At 41.2% G+C, this 22807-nt stretch overlaps 1 protein-coding gene across 11 annotated transcripts in view; it reads left to right on the plus strand.

The window, feature by feature from the left end:
- Positions 1 to 22807, plus strand: part of LMBR1 (limb development membrane protein 1) — a 120570-nt gene that overhangs the window by 4440 nt on the left and 93323 nt on the right. For 9 of the 11 annotated variants that reach the window (XR_012074105.1, XM_072964065.1, XM_072964066.1 and 6 more), the window contains exons 2-4: positions 13272 to 13344; positions 15354 to 15393; positions 21232 to 21371. Coding sequence is in view for 10 of the 11 variants with exons in the window: in XM_072964065.1 (XP_072820166.1) it covers positions 13272 to 13344; positions 15354 to 15393; positions 21232 to 21371 (253 nt within the window). In the remaining variant the exon portion in view is untranslated. Of the gene's footprint in view, positions 1 to 13271; positions 13345 to 15353; positions 15394 to 21231; positions 21372 to 22807 lie in introns of those variants that run through there. The other 2 variants (XM_072964071.1, XM_072964069.1) reach the window with 2 other exon arrangements.

The raw sequence follows: 22807 nt of genomic DNA on the forward strand, positions 1-22807 counted from the left end.
GTTGCACAGCAATACTCGTCTTTCAATGCGTCTGTTCTTTGGATGCAGTTATTTACATGATACCTTCGAAATAGTTTTCTTGCATTGGTGCCACTTTCACAAACATAGTTATTACTTTAAAATGATCACCGATTGATATATGTGTGTACTAAAAAATCTCCATAATCCCTTCACTGAGTTAATAATACAAAACATTTATTGAATATTTACCAGGTTATGTTATTTGAGTCTCACAGCAACCTGTGAAGTAGGTATTTCGCAGTACCTGGCAGAGGTGGTATAGTGTGTGATAGAGCCAAAATTTGAATCTAGGCAAGCTCATTCCATAGCCTGAACTGTATTTACAGTCCTACAGGGTTTAAACCTCCGCCGTGACAGGGTTCAGTGGGATCCAGCTGGGTCAGTTACACAAAATGCAGGGATTGGCTTCTTGTAAGGCTGATGAAGGGACCTAGGAGAGCCTATGAAGCTAGCTGGCGGGGAGCTTTGGGGTCTGGCTGCACGATCTAAATTCTTCCTTATCCTAACTGTAGACAAAGCTCCCTTACTTGGCTGTAATATTTTGGGGGACAGCTGTAGGGCTGACTGGGACTTTTACAGCACTAGAGGTTTTAGGACCCTGCCATTTATTTGGCTCCCTTTTGGCTAAACAAGAGTGAGGAAGAAGTGCAGATGCCAAGAATCATCCCCCACCTGCTGCTTCCCTGGAGAGTTTACCTGCCTTTCCCTTCAGGGTCTTGCCCTCACCTCTGTGGCTTACTCCTCCTGTTGGAGATGAAAACTTTAGCCCTTTTTTCTTGAGAGTAGGGGTTGGGCAGAAGATGGAGCAGATCACCAATCTGGTACCTAAATTTGGAATGCAATTGTCTGGGGGGCCACAGTCTTTTCTGACCTTTGTCATTGTTCTTCAGCCAAAGACCACTGGGAACACCCGTAGTTGGACAAGTCAGGTTTACTGCATGTTACTGCATGTTGCAGTGAGGGGTAAATGCATACCATGGGGAGCTGTGGGGCATTTCCATAAGAGAGTATTAGAACAGAACCTGGTAAAATAGGATTTGGGCTTGTGTGAGGTGATTTGGGAGGAGTTTATGGAAGTGTGGCTTTGATCTGTATTGGATGCTGTTAGGAAGCAGAGATTATTCTGTGATTGGATATCTTCATAAATCTTACCTAGAAAGAAAAAAGATTGGAGGGAGGCAAAAGCTGTAATTGGTAGAGATGCAAGTCATTCATGTTAGCCAGAGTGGGGAAATGTTTGGTCGTTTTTATGATTCAGACAGTGTTCATGTTTTTTGTCTTTGTTCAGGCATGATTACAGAGTTGTCTTATTTATCCTTTACCGTTATAGTCACAGAATGGCCTTCTCAGATGTTAACGTTCTCTGAAGTGTTTTATTTTCATCGGGGGAATCACCGAGGCCTAGCTGTGAGTTGCTAGCCGCTGTAAACAACACCAAGGCCAGCTCCCAGATGGCGGGGGCGGCTTTTCCCTTTCTCATTGTGTTTGTAATATCTTAAGAGTGGATGGTGTAGTAGATACAAATCCAATAGCCAACAGGTATTGAGGTGATTTTATAGTATAGGTGAGCAACGAGGAATGGGATAGAAGTGTAGAGGATTCCTTGTGTTTGATTTTGCTAAACTGGGTTAAATCAATGTCCCCTGGTAGGCGGTACAGTGGCCCATAAAGATGTCCACCTGGTAATCCCTGGAGCCTATGAAAATGTTCTCTTAGATGGCAGAAGGTACTTCACAGATGTGATTATGTTAAGGAGAGGATTATCCTGGATTATCTTGGTGAGTGCAGTCTAATCACAAGGGTCCTTATAAGAAGGAGAGGGGACGGGTAGAGTCAGAGATGTGAGGACAACCAGAGGTTGAAGTGATGCTCTCTGAAGATGGTGGAAGGGCCACAAGCCAAGAAATGTGGTGGCCTCCAAAGTCTGGAAACGTCAAGGAAATGGGTTTTCCCACAGAGTCTCCAGGAGTAACTAGCCCTGCTGACACCAGTGCTTTTAGGCCAGTGAAACCCATGTTGAGTACTGTGAGGTAATAAATTAGTGTTAAGTCACTTAGTTTGTGGTGAGTGATTACAGCAGTTTGGCCTACACATTTCTCCTTGTGAGTAATCCTCACCTCTCTAGTTCTGTAGAACTCCCACCTCTCTTGAGGTTCAAGGAGACTGAGGCATGCCTCATTACACTTGAGATGTTCTTTTTCCCTATTCTTTCCTTTTTATTTTATTTTTTTAAAGATTTAAAAAATATTTTATTTATTATTATATTATTAATTTTTTTTTATTTGGGGGAGAGACGATAATTAGGTTTACTTATTTTTAGAGGATGTACTGGGGCTCGAACCCAGAACCTTGTGTATGCTAAGCATGTGCTCTACCACTTGAGCTACACCCTCCTCCCTCTATTCTTTCCTTTTTAAATGACAGCTGAAAGCATATTTCCTGAGAGATGTAGGCATCCAAAGAATGTCATATCCTTTCAGCGTGATTGTTAGTGCTAGTCTTCCTTTTGTGTCCAGGCCAAAATTATGCAGTGAGATAGAGCATGAAACCTCTGAGAGCCATGTGCTTTTGTTGTGTTCTCCACAGTGTCTGTAGTAGGTTTTGTTTGTATTCACTCATGATGATGTTAGTGCTTTGAAGATTATATCTAAATGTAACAGTACAAGTCAATTTCCTGAAAACCTTGCTAGTAAGAGAATTCAGGGAACTAAAGACATTATAGGAAAAAACAGACATGAGGGAATAAAGTTCAGAATTTATTTTTAGAAGTCCTTATAAATGTTTTAACACTGAAAACAGTTCAGAAAGGACACCAAATAAAGACAAAAAAATTCTAATTTTACACTGTTACTGTCTATCATCCTTTGTGTGTTAGAATCTTTTCAGGATCCCCTTCCCTAGAATTTCAGTGGAATTCTTGTAAATGCATTTTTGATTGTTTTGAATAATATATATCATGAGAAGTATTTCTCTATGTCTGTTCCTCCATTCAGACGTTTAGTACCTTTCTGATTTTTTGACTTGGAGTTTTTAACTTCTAAGATCCAACTCTTGTCATTCTTCTGGCACTGAAGAATTTCTGTGCTAGAGGTGGGGGAAGCTGTGGGTGACCTCTCCCAGTCACAGGATGTAGAACCCTGGCTCTGCCCTCGGTGACTCCTTGTTAAAGCACTTTTTATCTTTTAAGTACCTGTCTTCCTACTGGCCTCACAGACTGGTGATGAGGGGCCTTCCAAGACTTAGATCTCCCTTCCAAGGTGTCACTGTAAAAATCATTCCTCTCTGTCATCCCACTTTACCTGCCTTTCCACTGCTGACCCATATCCACCAGGAGTGACTTGAAGTTTGAGGATACCATAATTTCTTGGCTCTTAAAAAGCCTTGTAGCACTAAATTTGGATAAACTTGAAATTGCCTGAGGGGAACCTGAAGTTGCAGAGGGAATACAATATAATTTTTGTGTGTGTGTGTGGCTGTGTCAGGACTCATGATAAAAGTCATAGTGCTTCAGTTGTGTAGGCCATAGACTCTCTAGATAGGAACTTTTAAAGTTATTCTGATATTTAATTAATAACAATTTTTACATGGGTATCTTCTCTGGGGCTTGGGATTCAGGAACATTCCACATATCTCTTAAAGTACAGTTTTTGACCTTAGAAAGTCATTCATGTAACATTATTTTAGCTCTTCTCAAATTTACTGTCTGTCTTTCGTGGAGCACCACAACTAAGCGAGAAATTTGACAAAGAGCTGGGCATCTGGCGCTGCAAACGCGTCTGCTTCACCAGCGTGCTAATTCTCGAGATTGCGGTTTTATGGAGTTGATCTGAGTTACTTGATGTTGTATATTTTAACATTAGATGTATTATTGAGGCCTATGAATGTTGTTATCCCTCGTCTAATACTCTTCCAGAGCCCCCAGTTGTACCCTTACTCTCTTGTCAGGAGCCTGTGTCCTCCCTGCTGAACATGGGGCAGCTTCGTTGGCTCTGGACTGCGGCAGGGTGGGTTTCAGCCTTATCTTTGCTGCTTACTAGCGTGTGGTATGGGTGAGTTGCTTAATCTCTTGGAACCTTACTTTTCTTATCTATAAAAATGAGAGTTTTCCCCAAAGTTGTGAGGATTAAATGAGACAGTATTAGAATGGTGCTTGGTGCAGTGCGTGACACTTGATCATGTGGAATGTGTTGTTTCTGTGGACTTTGATTAGCTTGATCAAGGATAGATGATTTTTGAACTAGTTGCTAGTTTCAAAGTTCTAGTTACCAAGAGCACTTGATGTAGCTTTGTTAGCTTGAGGGATGTCTAGATGTTAAAAAGAGCAAGGTGATAGGAACTTTTTTCTTCATATTCATATTCTGTACTTGCTCTCCAGAAAGTTCCATGCAGTGGTTTTCTAGTTTGTTCCATTGCTGGCTATATAATTTTTGGGGCCCAGTGCAAAATGAAAATATGGGTTATTTGTTCAAAAAACAGGAAAGAATTGCCATTAAAGGTACTAGAATATAAAGCTTTTTTCTTTATTCTATGGATTTTTTTCCCCAGATCTTTCAAAAGGAATCGTAGAAATCAAGTAACCTATAATAGAAATGAAGAATGAACTGTAGGACAATTACAAAAGATGTCACATACATGTATTGGGAATACCAGAAAGAGAAGAAAGACGCAAAGGAACAGGAGAAATATTTGAAGCAATAAGACTAAGAATTTTCCAAAAATTAATAGACACCAAAGTACAGATTCAACAAGCTCAGAGACCACCAATCATGGGATTAAAAGAAAAAGCCTCAAAAAACTCCATCTAGGCATGTCATATTCAAAATACAGGAAATTAAGAAGAAAGAGAACAGAGGAAAAAAGTCAGAGGAATAAAACACCTTACAAATAGAAGCTCAAGAGTAAGAATTAGATCAGATTTCTCTTCAGAAACCACACAAGCAAGAAGAGAGGAGGAGTGAAATATTTAAAGTGTTAATAGAAAAAACCAAATCCACCAACCCAGAATTCTATATCCAGCAAAATTATTCTTTAAAAATAAATAAATTCTTAAAAAATAAAAATAAAAAAAAAATAAAAGACAAACAAAAATTGAGGAAAATTGTTGCTAGTAGACCTGCTTGACAAGAAATTTTAAAAGAAGTTCTTAAGAGAGAAGGAAAATTTTTTAGGTGAGAAACCCAGATTTACGTAAAGAAAGAAAGAGTATTAGAGACAGATAAATGAGGGTTAAATAAAAGCTTTTATTCTTGATCTAACAGATGATAGCTTATTGGAAGTAACAGCACCCCTTACGCAGTGGTTAGCTTAAGTGAAATGAATGACAGTGGTGTTACAAGGCATAGGAGGGAGGAATTGGGAAAGCTTTGTTGTCAGGTACCTGCACTACCCATGAAGCAGTATTATGTTCGATAATGGACTTGGATTAGTGTAAATGTGGATTATAAGCTCTAGGGCAATCACTACAAATATTTAAAAAGAAGTATAATTGACATGCTAAGAGATGAGAGAAAAGAGAGTTGTATAAAATGCTCAGTTAAAGCCAGAGAAGGCAGAAAAAGACTGAAAGACAAAAAACAATAAGGGCAGTGAATAGAAAATAATTAAAACTATGATAAATATTAAAACAATATCAGTGATCACTTTAAATTTGAATGATCTAAATAAATCAATTAAAGGACAGAGACTGTCAGAGTAGATTAAAAAACCCCCACTGTACGTTGTCTATGAGAAGTTTAGTTGAAAGACACAGATAGATTAAAAGTAAAAGAGCACAGAAAAGATACTCCGTGCTAACACTAATCAAGAGAGAACTGGAATAGCTGTGTTAACTTCAGGCACGGTGGACTTCAGAGCATGGAAGATTGTCAGGGATAAAAGGAGCAATACATAAGATAAAGGGTCAGCTGTCCAAGAAGACATAGCAGTCCTCAGTGTGTATGCATCTAACAGCAGAGCAGCAAAATACATGAGGCAAAAACTGATTAAACTGTCAGGCTAAGTGGATGAATCCACTAATATAGCTGGAGACCGCAACACACCCTTTATCGGCAATCGACAGATCCAGCAGGCAGAAAGTTAGTAAGGGTGTGTAGTTGCACTGAGTAACACCATCAGTCCCCTGGATCTAATTCACATTTACAGGCTCTTTCATCCAACAACAGCACAGTGTACGTTCTTTTCCACCTCGCATGGAACATTCACCAAGATGGACTATGTTCTGGGCCATGAAACACACCTTAACAAACTTAAAAGAATAGAAATCACCCAATGTCTACTCAGATCACAGTCGAATTAAACTACAAATTAATAACAGCAGTATAGCTGGGAAGCTCCAAAGTACTTGGAGATTAAACAGTACACTTCTGAATAACAAATGGGTCAGAGAAAAAGTCTCAAGAGAAATTTTAAAGTATTTTTAGTTAAATGAAAATGAAAATACAGTTTATCAAAATTTGGTGGGATGCTGCAAAAGCAGTACTTAGAGAGAAATTTGTAGCACTGAATGGATACATTAGGAGAGAAGAAAGTTCTGTAATCAATAGTCTAAGCCTCTACATAAACTAAACTAAAGAAAGAAGGGCAAAGTAATTCCAAAGTAAGTAAAAGAGAAGAAATAATGAGAAATAGAGCAAAAATCAGTGAAACTGAAAACAGGAAATAAATTTTTAAAATCCACAAAATCAAAAGTTTGTCCTTTGAAAATATCAGAATGACGAACCTCTGGCTAGACTAAGAAAAATAGAGGGAAAAAACAAATTACTAAATTGGAAATGAAAGAGAGGTCATTACTACTGCTTCTGTGGGCATTAAAAAGATGTAAAGGAATATAATGAACAACTCTATGCCTACATATTTGAAAACTCAGTTGAAATGGACAAATTCCTTCAAGGATAACAATTTACCAAAACTCACACAAGGAGAAACAGATGATTTGAGTAGGTCTATATCTATTAAAGAAATTGAACCAGAAGTTAACCTTCCAAAAATCAGTGCCAGGTTGGCAAATTCTACCAAACATTTACAGAAGAAGTGATATCAATTCTCTGCAATCTCTTACAGAAAATAGAAGCAGAGGGAATACTTCCTACCTCATTCTACAAGGCCAGCATTACTCTAATACTAAAATCAGACAAAGACAGTGCAATAAAGGAAACTACAAACTGATATTTCTCATGAGCGCAGATGCACAACTCTACAAGAAAATATTAGCAAACTGAATCCAGCAGTGTATAAAAAGAATTGTAGAAAAATCACTTAATGTGATCTGTCGTATCAACAGACTAAAGAAGAAACATCCTATGATCCTACCAGTAGATGCAGACAAAGCAGTTGACAGAATTCAGCACTGATTCATGATAAAAATGCGCCGTAAACTAGAAGTAGAGGGGAACTTCCTCAACTTGGTAAAGAACATCCACAGAATATCTATAGGTAACATCACGCTTAACGTTGAGAAGCTGGAAGCTTTCCCGCTAAGATCAGGGACAAGGCAAGGATGTTCCCTCTCACCACTGCTTTTCAGCATTACTGGAAGTCCTAGCTAATGCAATAAGAAGAGAAAAGGAGATAATAGATACATAGATTGGGAATAAAGAAATAAAACTTTCTGTTTTCAGATGACATGATCATCTATGTAGAAAATCCCAGTCAGTAACAACAAAAAACTGCTGGGGCTAATTAGAGGTTATAGCAAGGTTTCGGGATACAGAGTTAGTAAACAGCAGTGTTAATTGCTCTCCTGTGTACTAGCAATGAAAAAGTGGAACTTGAAATTAAAAGCACAGTACCATTTCCATTAGCAGCCTCCTGCCCTGCCGCAAGTGTTCTTCGATGTAAAGCTAACAAAATACGTTCCAGATCTGTATGAGGAAAAGTACACACTCTGATGGAAAAAATCAAAGAAGATCTAAATTAATGGGGAAATCTTTTATGTTCATGGAAGAAAGACTCATTATGAGTAAGATGTCAGTACTTAAGTGTTTGTTGCCTGAGTAGACTTGACAGAAATAGTTGTAAAGCAGCTGAATTTCCCGCCGCCGCTGCTTTGTTGGATCTTCGTACCGTACCCCCGATGACATCTCATTGCTTCACAGTCACTTCCACATATTGGAAGGTTGAGTCGTCTAATCTAAACTTCCACCTTTTTTCCAGTTCAACGTGTTCTCCCTTTGCCCTGATCATACTTGACTGAGGCTAAGGGACCAGCGGTGGGAAGGGAGTGTGACTTACTCAGTTTATTTTAAAATTATTTAGGCCCTCAGCAAGATGCAAGAGATACAGCAGGTAGTTCCTGTTTGTGCTTGCACCTTGACTACCCCTAAAATATACTAGATATAATACATGGCTTAGGAGACAAGTTTATTTACATGAAACATTTAATAGAAATCAATTGCTGTGGACAATGTGTGAACTAGGAGTACTGTGGGGCTTCAGGAAGAGGGAGGCTGTGTGGCTGGAACAGTTGTGATTGGGCTGAAGGGCCCGAAGGACAGAGGGTGAGTGACAGCTGGCCCCAGGGCCCGGCTGCTCTCAGATTAAGCTGTCCTTCCTTTATGTTTTTCTGCAGTAGGTGTCAGAAGGGATTTAATGAACTTTGTGCTGATGACTTGCATTATAAGAATGTATAGAATCTGAAAAATCTCAAGAATAAGTAATAAAGTATAATATTGTACATGACATTAATAAACTAGAAATTTGTTGTGATACTCTTGAAAAATGGAATATTTAACCCTTGTTAAAGGTCTAAATGTTATTTTTTGTGTGTGTGTGTGAGGAAATACACTTTATCAGAATTATCTTTATCTTTATCAGAATTGTCTTTATCAGAATATCTTTACTGAAGCACAAGTTGAAAGACATGGGGCTGTTTATTATGATAGTGCTAGTAACTGTTGAAAGAGTAGATACCAGCATGTGTTTTGTATTCAAATTGTGGAGACAGAGCATTGGTAGTTTTGTCTTTTCTTTTTGTTGCAATTGCAAACAGTGGAACAAGGATCATCTTTATATATACATCATTGTGTACATGTGCAAATACATCTGAAAGGAATGCTTGTAGCTGCTAGCAACAAAAATTCAATGTGTTTTTAATCAAACAGGGGTTTCTTTTTCTATAAAAAGTCTGGAGGAATGATGTATTGATGCATGCTGCAACATGGATGAACCTTGAAAATATTACGTTAAGTCAAAGAAGCCAGACACAAAAAGTCACGTACTGAATGATTCGCGTATGTGAAACATCCAGAACAGACAAATCCATAGAGACAGAAAGAGATTTCAGTGGTTGTGAGGGGCTGGGGCAGTGAAGGGGCAGGATATGGGGTACACAGGGATGTAGAGCAGTTAGTATAATAATGCATTTATTTACTACAGCATCTCTGATACTTTTAAAAATTCATGTTTATTATTATGTATTTGGTTTGGGTTTACTTTTTCTTTCATGGTGAATTGAGATCTTTCAAGTAAAGCAGTGTTTTATTTTTCCTTGCATATTCCATTTTAAAAAATGTGTTTTGGTGGTGTGTATTTTAGCGCATCAAGTTTATTTCCTCATTGTGGGTTAAAGCGTTGTTCACAAAGTGCCCCAACTTGTCTTAACACAGTTTGTCTTAAATTCAGCCTTGTCTGAGAGAAGAAACATGCTTGACCATCAAGCTTTCTTTGTTGTTGGGTTCACTCTTCTCCCAATCCACTTAGGTTTCATGGCCCATCATTTCACTCACTCCTGCTAATACCCTAGACCAGTGGTTCTCAAGCAGTGGTCCAGCACTGAGGGCTAGTGTTTAAAACCCTGGAAACAGATGTGGTTACCTCTGAAGAGCTTGTGGAATAAGAGTAGATGTCTTGCTCAGCTCAGAAATCATAGTGAAAAATAACATTTAAAGGCTGGCAGGAAGAGGGAAGCTAGTGAGGGAGCCTGGGAGAACAGTGAGAGCAGGAGGAAGATTGCTGGCACGCCAGTTGCTGCTTATAGGTCAGGTGAAATCAGGAAAGTGTACCGTGGCTGTTGGGCCACCACCGCCCACTGCCGGAGCGCTCCGAGTTGGCCAGTGGGCGTGAAGCCGGACGAGCGGTCGGTGCGGTCGGCGGAGTGAGTGGTGGTGGTGAAAGGGGAGGTCTGCAGGAAGAGGCTGCAGAGGGCCCCGGACGCCTGTCAGAATCTCAGGCCTGGGGTATCTCCTGGGGACAGCCTGCACCTGCTTCAGCGTCTGAGAGGCCGGGCTCGGGTTGTGCGGTGCCGTCAGCGCTCCTGCACTGCTTAGTCTTGGCCTGGGCTTGCCTGGAAGCCAATTCGTCTCACGTCATCGTGCCTCCCTTCTGTTGCATTTCTCTGCTCCCTTTGTTCTCCTGCGTGACTTACCGGCGTCTCTCCTCACCCTCCATGTGTAACTCATTTGATGAACTTGGCTTCCCTGTCACGGAGAAAATAGAAGCCGTGGAAAGAGAGTGTCTTTGTGCTTCCGGCACCATCTACTCACCCACTGCAGTTGAGCCGCGGTCTCTTGTCTCCTGCTCTTCCTCCTTCTTTTCACTATGGATACGTTTTTATATGTAGCCCCTCAACTTGATCACATTTCTTGAGCAGTTCTCCCCTTTCTTTCTTGTAAGAGTGAGTAAATACTGGGCTATTCCTACAACTGTGTAACTTCTCTTCTTAAAAAGAAAAACCTCTCAACAGTCTCCTTCACATGTCCTTTGTTTCCCTTTATCATAAAACTCCTGGAAAGAACTGTTTACTTTCATTTTGTTTGCAGTTTTTCTCCTCTCTTCATCCACTCCGGTCAAGGTTTTGCCTCCACTCTTCCAGAGAAACGGCTCTTGTCCGTGTCCCGACAACCTCTGCGTGGCTAAATCCAGCTGTCAGTTCTCAGTCCTCATCTTGCTCGGCCTGTCACCACGTTTGACACGGTTGACAAGTCCCTTTTCCTGAGTGGACTGTCTTCACTTGGCTTTCAGCCCGCTGATCTCTTGTTTGCCTGCTGCTTCTCAGTCAGCTGCTGCTGACTCCCATCGCCGTGGCTTCTCAGTGTCTGAGAGCCCAGGTCTCTGCTCTCAGGCTTCTCTTCTCTGGCTCTGCCACTACCGAGGATGGACGTCTCACCTGGGCTCAGGGTGCCGTCCGTCTGCGGAGGGGCCTCTCCCCCTCGCCTGGCTCCTTCCCCTGAACTGTACTGAGTGTGACGTCCAGCTGCCCATTCAGCCTTCCATCTGAGTGAATAATAACTGTTTCAAATTCAATATGTAAACTCTCCTTCTTATTTCTACCCCAAAACTACTCCTCTGTAATCCTTCATGACTCAGGAAGAGGCAACTCTGTCTTTCCAGTTTCTCATGCCAAGAACCTTACGTTTATCCCTGCAGGCCCTGTCAAGTCTGCTTTCAAAACATTCCCAGAACTTAACACCTCCACTGCCCAGGTCTGAGTTACCTCTCCTCTAGATGATTGCAGTCACCCCTAACTGCTCTCCCCACTTCTGTCGTTTCCCCTTTCTAGTTTATTTCCACACTGCAGCTAGAGTGAGTCTTTTGCAATATGTCAGATCATATCACTCCTCTGCTCAGAGTCCGACAGTGGGTTTCCATCCCACTCCAGGTGAGAACCAACTACACCTGTGAGAACCCACACGTGCTACAAACTCCCGCGTGACCTCATCTCTTACTTCTGCCCCCTGGTTGTTGCAACCCAGCAGAGCCTTCCCTGTCTCAGACCCCTGGCACCGCAGTTCCCTCTGCCCTGAACACTCCCTCCACATGCTGAATGTCTTGCTCTCTCTTTCCCCACGACTCTTTCCTTAGAGGTCACCCCGTCAGCGAGGCGTGGCCTCCTCGCCCTTGCGGGCACTCCCTACTCCCCTAGGCCCTCGCTGTCAGCTGACACGCTGAATGCTTATTTATCTGTTTTCTTGCTGGAATGTGAGCTCAGTGAGGCAGGAACCTTTCATTTACTCCTGTGTCCTCAGTTCTTGGAGAAGCGGTTGGTATACAGTAAGCGCACAGTAAATAACTGTTGAGAGAATGAATCCCAACAACCTCTGTCATAAGTGTTAATTCCCTATTCATCTGACCGCCCTGACTTTCACCTCGTAATTCACTGTGTTTCTGCCCGGTCACTGCTCTTTCCATTGCTCTTTCGGCCCCCGCAAGCTTGCACTGCATTGTCACGTTACATTGTAACAGTTCCCCGGATCCTCAGCATCTTTTAGAAGACTGCCGCTGTTTTCCTTTTTTCACCAATGACTGGCTTTCCCTTTGACCCGTCTCCCACACTCCAGGGGCTTGGGGAGGAGGGGCTGATGGTGTGGACGTTCTCCCGTCTGCCCGGAGCTCCTTCCAGGCTCTCAGCAGCAGGCTGTCTTCGACGCTCTTCTCTTTCCCTTTCTGGCTGCTCTCCCACGTGTCTGGGGAACACTTTCATAGTCTTCCTCCTCCTCCTCATTTTGTCACTTTCTAGACGGCAGCGTACAGTGGGTATTCACCGCCTAGGCCGAGGTCATTCTCAGTCACACGGCCGCCCACCCTTCAGAAATCCACACGTAGGGATGATCCCTAGGCTTACCATCACCTGGAATGATCTCCCCTGAGAGTCTTCAAAGTACTTTCACCACGAGCCACAGCTCCACTACGCCTTTACTTCAGGCATGCTGGGTCTGTGACTGTAGTGAGGTCTCCCATTCCTTCATCCATCCTTTTTGCCTGCCATCCCCTAGATCTTATAGAAAGTAAAAGGGAATTAATATTTTAAAAAAATCTCTTGTTTAACTGCTGTTTATTTTGATAGTGATTTATTTATTGAATAATCCCCTCCACTTTGATTTGTGAAACCTCTTGTATGTATAACTATATTATATAAATTTTTATATAATAGACTCTGTCATTGATCTGCCAAGTTTTGGTTCCAGCACACTCTTTAAATGTTCTTGAAGCTTTAAGGTATGTTTTCATATTTGGTAAGCTCGGAGCCTCATTGACTTTATTTTTCAGATTTGTTGGTGATAGTTTGGTTCTTTATACTTCCACATGATTTTGAAAACAACTTGGTCAAGTTTTGAAAAGAAAATGTCCATTGGACTTTTTTTCTGGAATGGTATTAAACTGGGCTGACTAGTTTGTATCAAAATTTTTATTAGCTAAAATTTTTAACTTTATAATAAGTTAAATCCATTTTTACAAATATCAAAGATGTATCTTCTGTTACTGAAGAAAAGATGTGCAGGAACTGTAAATGATCTCTTACATTTGTTTTGTTTCAGATCTGTTTCCTTCTTTTTGCCATTCTCTACATCGTCTCCTACTTCATCATCAGAAGATACAAGAGAAAGTCAGGTAAGCAGAAACACTGTAATTAATTAGCTTTAATAGCTCCGATTCTTAAGCCATGGGGTCAAGGCATAGTCCGTGGCTATACGATGCCTGTCAGCGTGGTGCTGTATTCAGAGTGCCTGTGACTGAAGCAAGCAGTTGCCTGGTACTAAGAACATTAAAGATCATCTCCAGGGAATCTGACTGCTCACAGTGTCATCCTCTTAGACCTGAGCCCTTGTTTATCATCATCCTTCTGTTCGACTAAGAATAGTGTAAGACTGTTCAGGATCTGGGAAGTTCTAGAGTTTATGAGGATATATGGTTCCTTGTGGCTGGTTCTCAATGTGAACATAATCACCCCTCATCACCCCCATCCCATTCTTTCTCTGACTACCAGAATATCTTTCCTTCTTCTGAAGGAGTGTAGAATTTAGTCTTCATAACATCCTTTAGCACTCAGTTATATATTACCTTGTTTTATCCTTTTATTTTGTATGTACCTTTATTTCACAAGAGGGACCACTATATCTTTATTCTTTTTTTTTAATGATCTTTGTGCTGATTAATTCACAGATTTTTGTGTCAGTTTTATAAGTAAATAAGCAGTTGCTTTACTGACTTCTGTTAAATTTTGGAAATCACAGGGTTTCCACCTGTGATGCTGGGCTAATAGGCGATACCATGTGAATACTTGAGGATTCCATTTATTAAAATTCCTTATGTTATCATACTAAACTTCTCAGAATTTTGAAAGCAGTCAGGCAGTAGTGCTTGCTCTAGGGCACTGCTTGGCTCTATGACTGCACTGAAATACTCCTTGGATTCTACAGTCATTTTTAAAGATGTTTTGGCATCAGGTTTCATAGATTATGGATACAGAAGGGGGAAGAGATAGAGAATGAATGAATCATGTGCTGTTTTAGGGGGAATTAGGGGATGTTGAGCAGGAAAATAGGAGATTTATTAGCTGCTTTTTGAGTAACCATGGGGAGGGTGTAGTGAGGACCCTGGACCTGGTTGGTAAAGTGTTGGCAATAGAATTGGAATAGATATGAAGCTATTAAGACATTTTCAAGATATGATGGTTAACTGGTTGTGGGTACAACAGTATAAAAATGAATTTTTTTTGTGGTTTCTGGTTTTAAAACTATTTTGGGCAGCCAATTATTAAGAATGGAGATTGGACTAAGAGAATGGCCCAAATATGCCTTTGTTACTGAAGTGGGTGGGCACTCAGAATTCCAGAGAGCTGCACAGAGCCTCTGAGGGCAACCTCAGTTAGGTACTGAGGAGAAGGAGAGCCAGGGGGTGTTGTGCAATATTTTTGTAATTGGATCATAGTTTCTTTTGTCGGTAAGATTATGTGAGAGAATAAACAAGATGGCCAACAACCAGGAGAGAGGAAAAGGGTAGGTTGAGAAACACTGGAGCAAGGGCCACCTGCTACTTAAAGAAGACACAAAACATGATGAATTTCTGTCTGTAACTTGAATGAAATGATGGTGTATTAAGGCAGTGGTATCTAAGGTGGTTTAGGATGGTCCAAGAGAATCCTCGTTATTACTAATGATAAACTCAAATTACAGCAAAGTACATGAGTTCTAAGGTTCTGAATTTTAATTTTATACAAAAAAAATTTTTTTTGCTCTTATCAACCAGAAAATTTCATTCATGAGCAATTTCACTGACATTGTATAATACTAAATATACCATGATAGTGGTTCTAAGATTCTACTGAGTTTTGTTTTCTTGAGCACTAAATATTTGAAAATATTTAATTTACGTATGGAAGTTTTGTTAATCAGGATTTTTGATCAATCATAGCACTCTGTTCTCTAACCATATTCTTTCCTTTCTGATTTAATGAGATTTAGATTTGGATCTGTGCTGAAATAAACATAGTGCATTTTGAAAATCATTTCTATTCAGTAATTGCTTCTTTGAGTTTATATTTTTGTTCTTTTTTTATTAAATTAATGAAACATTTTGTTGGAAGGTAAAAGAATATTAATACTTGAACATTTTTGCAGATGAACAAGAAGATGAAGATGCCATAGTCAACAGGATTTCGTATGTATTTTAATATTCAATTGTTCTGTTTCTAATTCTGAAGTCATAAATTTTCAAAATTTAATTCTATCTTTTGGGCAGAAATATGGAAAAAATTCACCCAAAGTATTACAACACCCTTGTTAATATTAATTAATCCTATCCTCAGAAAGCACATATAAGCAAATATACATGGGTAATTGAGGATTAATTATCTTTTGTTAAAATTTGCTTATTTTAGTAGCCAACAGATTTTTTATCTTCTGAAGATTTAACTAGGAAATGGGCTTAAGGTTGGGAAAATTGCTGGGCCATGAGAAAGCAAGCTCTTGGCTGTCTGAGTGATCTTGGAACAGGGAGCAGACATCTCTTCTGGTCACTTGAACATTTACCTTCTGTGAGCAGACACATGGTCCCAGCTCGTCCTTTTACATTCCTTATAGCTCTCTTTCTGCTTCTGTATGCTGCTCATATAGGACAGAAATACCCTTGAATAAAGTTTTTGAGGTATCAAACTGGATGGAAGGCAGTGAATTCCTTTCTATCATATTTTGCTCAATTAAATTTGAAATTACACAGATACACCTACACAGGAAAGTATCTGTATTCCAGGAAATTTTTTTATTGATGCTTTAAAACTTTTTTGAAATAAAATAGTTCCAAATTTATAGAAGAGTTAGAAATATAATACAGAATTTTTTTCCCCTGAACTGTTTGAGAAGTTGCTGACTTGATGCTCTGAACAGTTGACCTGCAGCTGCAGATTTGACCAACTACAGATTGAAAATATTTGGGGAAAAAAAATCCCAGAAATTTTCATAAAAGAAAACTTGAATTTGCCATGCATTGGCAACTATTTACATGTGAATAGTTTTTTTTTTATATAACATCTTTATTGTGTTAGGTAATCTAGAGATGACCTGAAGTCAGATGAGAGGACATGCATAGGTTATATGCAGACACCCCGCCTTTTATATGAGAGACTGGAGCATCTGTGGATTTTGGTGTGTGTGGGTTGTGAGGGCAGTGTTCTAGGAGCAGTCTCCTACGGATACCGGGGGATGACTGCGGTTCCTGTATGTGGTGCGTTCTCCCATAGATCTGCCACACGCCCAGGAAAACTGAGATTAACACCAGCGCAGTACCAGTCACACCCCATTCCAGTGTACCAGTTGTCCCAATAATGTTCTTTGCAGTGAAAAGGTCCAGTTCAGAATCACACACTGCAGGCAGTCATGCCCTTTAGTTGCCTGCAGACTGAACCGCTTCTGCAGTGTCTCCTTGACTTCCCTGACCTTGATGCTTCTGCAGATCACAGACCAGTTACTTGGGTTTGTCTGTTGTTTCTTCATGGTTAGTATAAGATGATGCATCTGCTGCTGAGGCATGGAGGAGAGGAGGGGAGGAGAAGGGGGGAGGGAGAGAGACTGCACACGTGCACTTTCTCAGGCACTGGACTGTTACTCAGCCATAAAAAGGCATGACGCACTGGCACAGGCTACAGCATAAGGAGCCTCAGACCATTGTGCCGAATGAAGGAAGCCAGACACGGAGGCCACAGGGTGCACGACTCCGTTCATGAGAAACATCCAGAATAGGAACATCCACCGAAAGCAGCTCGGTGGTTACCAGGGGCTGCAGTGGGGAGACAGTGGGGAGCAGCTGCTTGATGGGTGGGGGCTTTGTTTTGGGGTGAAGACAGTGTTCTGGAACGAGAACGGGGGCTTGCACGATACTGTCAGTGCATTAAATGCCACTGAATTGCTCACTTTAAAATGGTTAATTTTGTTATGTAAATTTTACCTCAATAAATAAATGAATACTTTCAACTGATAAAAGACTTTAATAGGGCTGATCTGATTGATAACTGAAAAATGAATACAAATGGACCCCGCTTTACTAGATTTGGTCATTTAAATTATTTTAAATGCCCTAGGAAAAATGACTGTAACTTCACTTTGGGAATTCCATTGGGAATTATGACTGTAACTTAGGCCCATAGCTTGATGATTTAAATTTATAGGATTAGGGGGTCTTAGTTTTATTCCTGGCACCATGACGTTGTGAAAAATTCTTAAGTGAATTATCATTTTTTTCTAAATTACTCCTCCTATGAAGACAGAATAATTCACTGCACTTCCCTCAACAAGCCGCACGAGTCAGCCTGACTGAAGGGCAGATGTTAACATGTGCCCCAGTGCAGTCCTCCGGGTGTGACGTACCTGTGAGGTACGCGCCCCTCTCCTCTCCTTTTAGTCTGGGTTCCACTCTTGGTGGTAAATCTGTTCTACTGTGTTTGTAAATCAGGAATTTATAAAAAGACAAGAACACACCACTTTGGCCTTTACCTTTGTGGTGTATTTTATGAAAGTACGGCTGTTTCCTTGCTTGGGGGCGGCCTTACCTGCTTTGCCACAGCACTGGGGTGGCCTGTCGGAGGGGTTTGGGTTTCCCCAGCAGCTGGTTTCCGCATTGCAGTGACGCACACAGATGTCCTCTTCCCAAAGGCAGATGTGTGTGCCCTTCTAAGGTCAGGAAGGGAAGCATGGAGGAGAAGTCATCTGAGAGGGTGGATCTGACCTCTCCTGCCCCTAGGTCACCCCACCTGTGACCTCTTTTGTCTTTCACTGCCTTTTTTCCTTTCTGGGGGGGAATGAATGAGAACTGAAGACTTAGGGAGATCTGGGTTCAAATTCTGAACTCAAGATTAACCAGGGTCCAGATGACTCAGAGAGAGCCATCTTCTCCACATGTGAGCTAGAACCTCCCCCTGCTCTGTGCTGCTGAGTTGATTACATGGAGAAGAAAGTTAACTAGGGGCAGTGCTTGGCATGTAGTCGGTGGGAGCTCAGGGTGGCTGTCCTTCTCCTCCACCCTCTTTCTTGCCTTACCTCCTTCCGCTGAAGAGCAAGAAGCAGAATGAGAGATTGTGCTTAACTGAGGAGGGAAAAAGTGCAAGTCCTCAGTCTTCCAGAAGAGTTCAGGCAAGTTCCGCAGTGTAGGCAATTGCTGGCACCGCCCGGCCACTTGGGAGAGGGGTTCTCCATGACTTACTCAAGCGCCCGCGTCAAACTGAGAAGTCTCCTTTGGCCTTCCTCACCTCCCTTTGAGAACCCACCTTCACCTTCTCTTTTGCTTCCTGAATGCCTTCATTCTGTCCACTACTCATGCCCCCAGATTAACTCTCTCTGTCCTTTTCAACTCCCAAGTTACATTTTCTCTCAAGTTGGATTTGATTTAGATTAAAATGATTAATAGAAAAGCAGCACCTAACTGGTGAGGGGTTTGGAGGATGGCTTGTGAGGCCAGGTGGGTGAGGAGGGTTTCCACGTGGGAGGGAGGCCTGGCACGGGGGTCAGAGCCCGAGGGAGTGGCCTGGTGTTTACTCTTAGGATCTGAGAGGAGGAGAGAGGTTTCCTGCAGAGGGAAATCCTGGCATGGATGTCACTCCACGGAGGTGGAGAGGGGCACCCACACGTGTTGGAGAGTGCTCTGTCACAGGGAGAGCCCACGCAGGGTGGGGAGGGTGCCCATGTGGGATGACAGAGCCCAAGGAGACTGAGGAGGGTGTTGCCAGAGGGGTGGCACCTTGACCGGTGAGCAGAGACCATGACCAGTAATGGGGCATTCAGGACTCGTGGGGTACCTGGCAGCCTGCAGAGAGGAGGACGAAGTGCGGCTTCTGTGACTTCCTGCCTCGTGGACCTGCCAGGCTCCACAAATCCAGGCGGGGTCCCTTGTTTCCCTCACCAGCCTGCTCGGGCTGCAGCCTTTTCTGTCACAGCTCCCAGTTTCAGTTGGGAGAGAGTCTGTCATCCCCAGCCCCTCTCTTACCCTGCGCCAGGAAGTCCTGTTGGCTCTGTCCTCAGAATCTGCTCTGTTTCAGAAGGTAACATTTCTGAAACTGCCTTTCAGTTCTGAGGCTCACTTTTCCGAGGTTGTGTAAGCGATGACCAGAGCTGCCCTTCTCCAACCTGACCCAGTTGAAGACCCCTTGCCAGCTTTTATCTCTGTCCTGTCAACCTTGTACGGATAGCTCTCCTCACAGCCACTCATTTTTGTATCCCTAAGGCCAGTCACAATACCCAAAGTGCAGTAGCTCTACAAGGTTTTTTTCTCCCTCTGCATTTTCATTTGGATGGGGGTTGGTAAATAGTTTTATTTATTTATTTTTGATTTTAGAAGAGGTACTGGGGCTTGAACCCAGGACCTCGTGCATGCTAAGCACGCACTCTGCCACTGGAGTTATCCCCCCCCCAACTTTTTTGTTGAACGAGCCAATTCTATAGTTACAGTGACATCCATTCAGGCTTTTCTGGATCACTTGTGATCTCTTTGCCCTCATAAGCTTACCCCTTGGTCCGATTACACACAGATCCAGGTTTTAGATTTGGGAGCCATGGTTGGCCTTCACTGCTGGGTGTTTGGTCAGTGTCATGAGAGCCAGGAGGAGAGGGACTGACTTCACGGAGAGGAGAGAGAAGGGAGACGCTGAGGAGTGCTTCCCGGGGCAGATGGCGCACGTGACACCCCAGGGAGAGAGCCGCCGGGCTGGGGGCACGGGGCCGTAACGCCCACCTGGGGCGCAAGGAGGTTAGGCGAGCCTAACTGTAGCGGGGAGCCGTCGCGGCGAGAGGAGCCTGGGCGGGCGAGTTGGGACAGCTGCGCAGGGCCTGGGGGGCGATGGTGTATTTGATCTTAATTTCAGTGTTGGAAGAAGGAAGGAATGGTAGCGATGAGGATGCCTTCCTCACGTGACTTGTGAGGGCAGAAATGGTCGCTTGAGGTTGCTGGTGGGTGCATACTGGAGCTGGCAGTGGGCCCGAGACGAAGGTGTTTTTCTCGGGAAATGTGTTGTCCATTCAGCAAATCCAGCTTGTGGGACTTCGCCTCTGTCTGAACTGAATTGTGTTTTTGGTGTTTATCGTGTGGTCTACGTTAAAAAGTTTATCTGTGATATACTGTACAGAGGTTTCATGGTTATTTTTGGCTGTTAAGTAGGAAAACACTTCTGTTGGTGGCCACAAGGTGGCACTGGCTTCACAGTTACTCTGTTAGATGTGCGTTTTGAGTGTTCAGTATTCTTTTTTTTCTTGTATTTTCTTACATGTATTTTCATATTCTTTCTACATTAAATATATGGAATGGGTATTAAAGTTTCATCTCTGTTGTTGGTGAAGTTCTCTTTTACTTTGCTATTTTAGTCTTTTGAAAAACCTTTAAAAAATTTATATAAAATTTTAAACATTTCAGACACACAACTGAGAAAGAAAACCCCTATATAATCTCCCTCTCCTTTGGGTTATTACATATGATGCTAGATTTTTTTATGTACCTCTATTTTCCTGTGTGTAAATATGCATTTTTGGGGGGAGGGTGCAAGGGGAGAGTATGTTTTATATTTTTTGTCCATGCTTTTCTTCATTTTGGGGGGGCTTAATTTCTTTTAGACATGTTTCCATATTAGTAAATGCTAGATATTATTTTTAAAAACGGCAAAATTGTTTTAAAAATGTTGTTTAAAATATAATTCTGTTGAATAGTTCCCTGCAGTTTACTAGTATAATTTATTTAACATTTACCCATTTTAAGAGGTAGTACACCAATGGTTTTGTAAGTTTTTTCTTCCTGAAATAATCATTTTAAATTAATTTGTTTCTCATCCTGTTTTCCTAGTATTTTTTTCACCTGAAACAGTTGTTGCATTGCTGTTAGCCTATATTGCCAAAGTTGTTAATTAGTGCATACGAAATTCTTTTTGGATTTAAACATGTGAGAGCTTGGAGTCTACTCTTTGAGTTGCTCCCACAGTCCTTGCTGTTTCCGATCGCTGGTGACCATGACTCTCTTCTCTTCCAGGTTGTTTCTGAGCACGTTCACTCTAGCAGTTTCGGCTGGGGCTGTTTTGCTTTTGCCCTTCTCAATAATCAGCAATGAAATCCTGCTTGCTTTTCCTCAGAACTACTATATTCAGTGGCTAAACGGCTCCCTGATTCATGGTTAGTATATATTGCTTAATATAATCTCAATTAATGTTTTAGTTTTTTACTGTACTGTATTTGAAAAGTTTCCTTTTCTTAGTTTCCTTCATAATTTGCATCTTCCTCCAGTAAACCATTTGAGTTCTTAATCTAATCACAAGACCAGATTTTACTAAGTATTCCTATTCTTGGTTTTAAAAGACTTCTACAAGAAAGTTTTTATATGTATTGTGATTTTGATAAATGCATTTTCATTTAAACATTTAGCATGAGAATTTTGGTTTATGTGAATATGTCAGAAGAATTCAACCTCCATTTAGGACCTGCAAAAAACCCCACCATAGTTTCTATTTTATTTATTTGCTGTTAGTTTCTTCAGTCATTTCAAAATGTATGATAGGAGGGGGAAACTAAAATGAAGCACCATCTTTGAAGTTAATGTGGTTTAAAACAGTGATGACTTACTTATTTTGACAACGTGGTCTGTTGCTTTGAAGCAAAATGACCTGAATTCCAGTCTTGGCTCTGTCATTTTCTGGAATTTTTGGTGAGATAGGACATTTTAATTTTAATTTTAATTTTAATTTATAAGGTACATAAAAAGCTCTGATATACAACTTTTTAATATGTTTTATTATCTTTTGCTTCTTTTTTTTTCATGTTGAATTATGTGATCTCCTTAAGTGTGAAACACCAGCTCTATCAGATTTTTGGAAATGTATTTTTCTAGTTGTTATTTTACTTTTTAATTTTGCTTTTTTGATTACAGAATTTTTAAAAATCCGTGTTTTTTATTGAAGTGTAGTCGATTTACAATGTCAGTTTGATGTTAATTACAGAATTTTGCATTTTTATGTTGTCCAGTCTTTTTCTTCCTTTGGTTTCTCTAATTGTTTTTGTGTTTAGAAGCTCTTTCCCTTCCTGAGATGGAACAAATATTCCTTTTTTTTCTCTTGTTGTTTAAAAAATGGTTTTATTTAGTTAAGTATTTAATCCATCTGGAGTTTCTACAGTTAACTACCTTTTCTCTCACCCCATGTGTGTGTTTAAAGAAATGCATATTTGTTAGAGAAAATTTGGAATACAAGATTTGTAGTGAGGAAAATTAATGTTACCCACAGTCCTACAACCCAGGGAGCTCCTATGGACACTGTGGCCTGCAGCCTTTCAGTGGTGTGTGTGCGTTTGTGAACATACCACCAGTTAAATAGTGAGGTGGGACCCTGGTATACTCACGGGTGATTTGTGTCTGCACTCAGCAGTGTATAGTGGGGAGGTTTCCATGGCAGGAAGTATTTCTCTGTGCTATATAGAGCCATTATAATCCTGAAGCATTTTCAGTTCTTTAATTAGCAAAGCTACCTTGCACATCTTTATAAATAAATATTCATCTTTAGGACAAATTTCTGCAGTTTACTTTGCCAGTAAGCATACTTTATTTAAAGGCTTTGAAA

Source organism: Vicugna pacos, chromosome 7 (assembly GCF_048564905.1).
Source record: "Vicugna pacos chromosome 7, VicPac4, whole genome shotgun sequence".
NCBI lineage: Eukaryota > Metazoa > Chordata > Mammalia > Artiodactyla > Camelidae > Vicugna > Vicugna pacos.